This window comes from Echinococcus granulosus (genome assembly GCF_000524195.1).
Source record: "Echinococcus granulosus chromosome Unknown EG_S00344, whole genome shotgun sequence".
Classification (NCBI taxonomy): Eukaryota; Metazoa; Platyhelminthes; class Cestoda; order Cyclophyllidea; family Taeniidae; genus Echinococcus; species Echinococcus granulosus.
Genome location: NW_020170724.1, coordinates 1 through 4,828, shown reverse-complemented (window position 1 = coordinate 4,828; position 4,828 = coordinate 1). Strand labels below are relative to the sequence as shown.

The following is a 4,828-nucleotide window of genomic DNA, read 5'->3' as shown; positions in this document are numbered from 1 at the left end:
GGAAAACACAAAGAGAAATCGCACAACCTGTAGCTTGCACACGTGCTGATGTGGAAATTTGGCGACTAGAAGCAGCGTTATTCCCCTTTCCTTCCCTTATTTGTGAGTCACCGCGACTGTCCCCTCACCACCAATGTTTAGAACTGGGCGATATCTTAATGGATTGGTAGGGGTGTGGGTAGAAATCTCCTTGTATAGCCTCAGATGCGCTTCTAAGCAAGTGTTATGCCTCGAGCTCGGCATAATTGTCAAGTCAGCAGGTTTTCCATGAGTCTGTGATGCTTGCAGTGGGAAGGAAACCCTGCACCCCAAACACACCGATAGAACATCTATCTGTGTGTTGATGAAGTTCGCTGGAGCATTTTGCAATGAAATCTCGTGTGGTGAAAAACAGACTATTCTTGTCCTAAGACAAGTCGGGAATACATTAATGGCTACACAAATAGGCAGCTGGATTGATGGATAGACGCGTGGATGGATAAATTCGAGTTTTTAAATGTTTGGAAGGGTCTGAAATGTGTGCATGCCTGAATCGGTGCACTTTTGTGAGATAGAAGGGCAAGTGGAAAGGTTTCTGCTGGCCCTCCGTATTGATACATACATCGATGAATGGATCTGTGGATGGATTATTGAACAGGCATGCGGATAATAGGTAGATTTGTAATAAATGATGAGAATTTTAGATAAAATTGAGCCCATCATTTAATTGATGGATAGAAGTATGTGCAAATACGAAGAAAAGAAGACGACTTCAAAGTCAAAATGCACACCAAGCTTGCTGGTCCAAGCTCTTCGAAGACACTTAATTGAATGAGAAATTACTCACCTCCCTCGTGTACGCCTCGCTCTTCATTAGGTAGGAAAGACACTTTTTCAACACCACTGAGAAGCCTTCTTCGTCCAGATGTTCCTGCAGACGTGAGCCGAAGTAGCTTCTTGATGGAGCCTCTCCCGCAAAAGCTGAGTAAAAGTATTACACCAATGAATCAACATGAATGAATGTGAGCTCTAATGAGTGTAGCTATTGGTCGCAAAAAAGAAGAGGAAATATATGACTTTTCCCTAACGTTCTGACTTATCATAAGCACCTACACTTGAGGCCATGACACTATCCTGCATAGTCGTGTAAACATAGCTTCAATAATTAACGCTTCCGCTTGTTGCTTTAATAATGAAATTGGGAGAAGCCTTTTTGTTGGGTATCAAATGTTTACGCCCAAATACCTTAATGCAGGTAACTTTAGGGATAATAATATAATCTTCACAATGTCATCTTATTTGTGGCATAACTTAGTGGACTTTACATTGAATGTCGCTATAATGTCATTTGTGAATTAGGAGGAAAATGAACTGAGAGTGCGTCCCAAACACAGCCATATTATTTGCATTTGAATAAATAGCAATGGACACTATTTGAAATTCATAGATAAACGCAGAACAAGGTTGTGGGAGAAGAGGATACTTCCACCTCATATAAGTGAATAGCAGAAACCAATTCTTCAATTCTGCCAGAATCAAGCAAATTAGGTAAATATGGAAACATAGAAAAGTAGGAAGGGTATAATTTTTGCTACGGATTTGTTACTTTTATGCTAATAATTGTTAACAAATGCGAACCGACTTTGACCAATACGAGGGTGTTGTCAGTCCACGCATTTTAGCCCTCCATATTTTCTGCACGGTAATAATAACTAGCCTTCCATTGCGAAAGGGAATCTTGGGTCTTCAAGGGTGAGTACTAGCTACCAACCCGATAACAGTGGCGGACTGACTAAATCCAAGTAACAAAACGTCTTCGCTCCGTTGTACGGGCATCAAACTCGGACAGTTCAAAAGAAGATATGTGATGTGGACAGCTGAATCTGCTGGGAGGTGTAAGTTAGTTTGAATGGACATCAAAATTAGACAATCACATTAACATGATGCAGTCACGCACTTAAATTCGGATGGATGGTTAAACGACTTCAAAATGCGATCAATGCACTAATGTTGAAAGGATGCAGAACATCAGCACTGAGTAGCCAATTTACACTGGCTTATTAAAGGGTGGACAAGTGGAGGCTGCGCTTTGGGCGGAGAAGCCAATTAACTTTAACTCGCTTGACTGCCTCAATTACTAGATCTAGCATTTCATTTTGTAAGTGCCCTTCATAATAACTTCAAGAGAGCGAGGTATTAGCATGAATTGAAGGTGAAAGACAGAAAGAGCAAAATACTTTCCCAAAACCTCTAAAGTCTTTTCTATATTAAGCTAAGGCAAATAGTTTCCTTAAAAGCTCACCTTATCTTTTTTGCATTCCACGTCCAAAATGCACCAAACCTGTACACTCACCTGAAGTGGATCCGATGCTCTTCCACAGCCTATCTACTTTTTCCTTGCAAGTGTCCAGAAAGCTTACTTGTTCTCCTAGAAACTTCTTAACCTTCTCCTGGTAGTTCGCTTCCGATTGAACATAGCGAGAGAGCTCGTTAAGTAGAGTTACCTGCAAAAGGGGTAAATTCCACTCAAAGTGCTTTTTGGTAACCTAGAATAATGTGCGTTCGAGATGCATGACAAGGATCCTTCCACGGATCTTGCCACTTCGCCTCGACTGTGCAAATAAACTTTTCTGTCAATGCTCGGCAAAAAAAGGAACCCGCGTTGGAAAATATGTGTTTAGTTTTGCCGTGGAAGACAGCAAATTTCTAACTATTTCAACCAACGGTGCCATGAATTGCCCTTGGATAAATTTATGTCGGTTAACAAACCGGCTGTAAAATTAGTGACTAATAAGTTGTTTTAAGAAAACCTTCACTGCGCTTCAACTTTTTAAAGCAAAATAAAGCAAATTATTACTCGGTAGTCCCAGGTTAACAGAAATGTAACCTTTTCTTTAGTGACAACAGAATGCCGATTTAATGATAAGATATGAATAAAAATCAAACTATTTATGGTTTCGCACAAAGTGGGAAACTTTCAAGATCCCATTCAATCATGTGGAGGTTCATCCATAAGCGATGGCCGTAACTACGTCCTCCAGTAAGTCTTTTAGGAGTTCGCTATTCTTTCAAGCCATTTACGTCCATTTTCAATTAATATTTCAAAATGTAAAAAACGTGTGGTTGCATATTAAATTTTGTAAAAATCTTCCCGTTTAAATGCTTTAATTACGCACGAGATAGATAACGCTGCAATCTACAAAAATATGACCCCTAAGATTTGCTTAATGCGTAAGTTTACCCCAAATATGTATGTAAAGTCTCCAATTCAACGAAATCTAAGTGCGTTGTCAAAGGAACTTTGTAAAAAAGTCAGTTTACGAATGAACTCAATGTAGTAATGCTTTTAGGTACAAGCAGCGAATGAAGTACTCAAGACTGAGAGCAATATAAAACTAATTCTCATCCTGGCATCTACAAAGGCGACATAAATGAGAGAATCGGTAAAGCAGCAGTAGCAGAAAAAAAGCAGCAAACTTTAACGCACCCTATGATTAGTGTAAATGGATTCGGCGTAACTAATGAGGCTTTGCGCACTTTCGTTTTCCCTTCCTGGACGCTGTTTCTCTTTCACCCTATTCAGGTCTATCAAAGCCTTCTGCAGATCCGTCTTCACTTTCAGCACTTGAGAACACTCTTCCTCCCAACTTCTGAGATTCGCAATGAGCTGCTTAACGCTCCCATCCATGAACTTGTGTTGTGCACCAACCAACTCCTCCTGCGTCTTCATTAATATCCAAAACGGACAACTCTTGCATATATTTCTAGAAAGGGAGGGCAAGGTTGCATCGTGAGGGATAGACAAGCTCACCGTGAATCAAGTTTCCCCCAGGACGTCGAAAATAGCTGAAAAGAAGAAAAAAAGATAAATTTAAAGAAAATCGGTGTCAAATGTAGATTGAAAAGGTTTACTGTGGTGTTTTTCTCCAGCTGTTTCCGATAATCATGGATGTGCGGTCGAACCTCCTCTACACTAGCAAGGATTGTAGTGCAATATAACGGTAGAGCAGAGTCAAGTTCAGATGATCTAAGGAAGAATTTGGAAAGATCCAATTACTGTATAACGAAAAAAGCTTCTAATGACTGGCCCAATCAAGCAAAACTCGCAGTCAATGCAACGTTCTGCAGAATCAACAAAAATTCAAGGCAAATTCAATCACAACACACTAAAAATACCAACTTTCAAAATTTCCACTTAGTATAAGATTATTTGCAAATTCCAGTGGAGGTCATGCTATCGAAAAATTCAACCTTAACATTGGTACTCCACTACTTCGATTTACAAAAACCATGAATCATTGCAAGCAAAGTCAGTGCAGTGTTTTAATCAATGCCATCTAAATTTTCGCAAAATTGGGCAAGTAATACAAAGGAAACAAAACTTCAAACACTAAATAGAGCTAAAATATTCATAACAAAACGCATTTTATTTCCATGAAGTAAAGTAGCAACCAAGAAATGAACCAAGCATTGAACTTGAAGCACAGGAGCAAATCAACAAATTCGCACACCTGTTAGTCCCCAAAAAGGCTTTCCTTAGCCTTTCCATATCTTGGTATTCCTAACGAAAAATGGGGCGTTCCTCACCTTAAGTGAAAAACAAAGAAGCTTTTCAAAAGGCACCAACCACAACCACCCAATTGCAGCTGAATGACCTTAAAACTTAGAAAAGTTAAAGGTTAGAGGAAATTATAGCCCCACTGGCTTAAAAGTCCTACACTTCGATATTAGCATGCATCCAAGGCGTAGTCGGACATCAGTTGCATAAACGCGCCAGGTTGCAGAATTGTCATCTTTTTTAAATGCCTTAGGGGAAAGTTGTGGAAAATGATTATATGCTTCCTCAAAC

General features: G+C 39.6%; 1 protein-coding gene across 1 annotated transcript in view; it reads right to left on the bottom strand. All coding sequences in view use genetic code 11, as the record gives it.

The window, feature by feature from the left end:
* The window catches only part of EGR_11044 (Rho GTPase-activating protein), a gene marked incomplete at both ends in the record, with an annotated part of 15,884 nt that extends 11,356 nt beyond the window's left edge, over positions 1 to 4,528 (bottom strand). Inside the window, 6 exons of the mRNA XM_024500293.1 lie at positions 827 to 960; positions 2,333 to 2,483; positions 3,467 to 3,743; positions 3,791 to 3,825; positions 3,892 to 4,006; positions 4,491 to 4,528. Coding sequence (XP_024345293.1) covers positions 827 to 960; positions 2,333 to 2,483; positions 3,467 to 3,743; positions 3,791 to 3,825; positions 3,892 to 4,006; positions 4,491 to 4,528 — 750 coding nt within the window. The remainder of the gene's footprint in view (positions 1 to 826; positions 961 to 2,332; positions 2,484 to 3,466; positions 3,744 to 3,790; positions 3,826 to 3,891; positions 4,007 to 4,490) is intronic.
* Between the last annotated feature and the right edge of the window lie 300 nt (positions 4,529 to 4,828).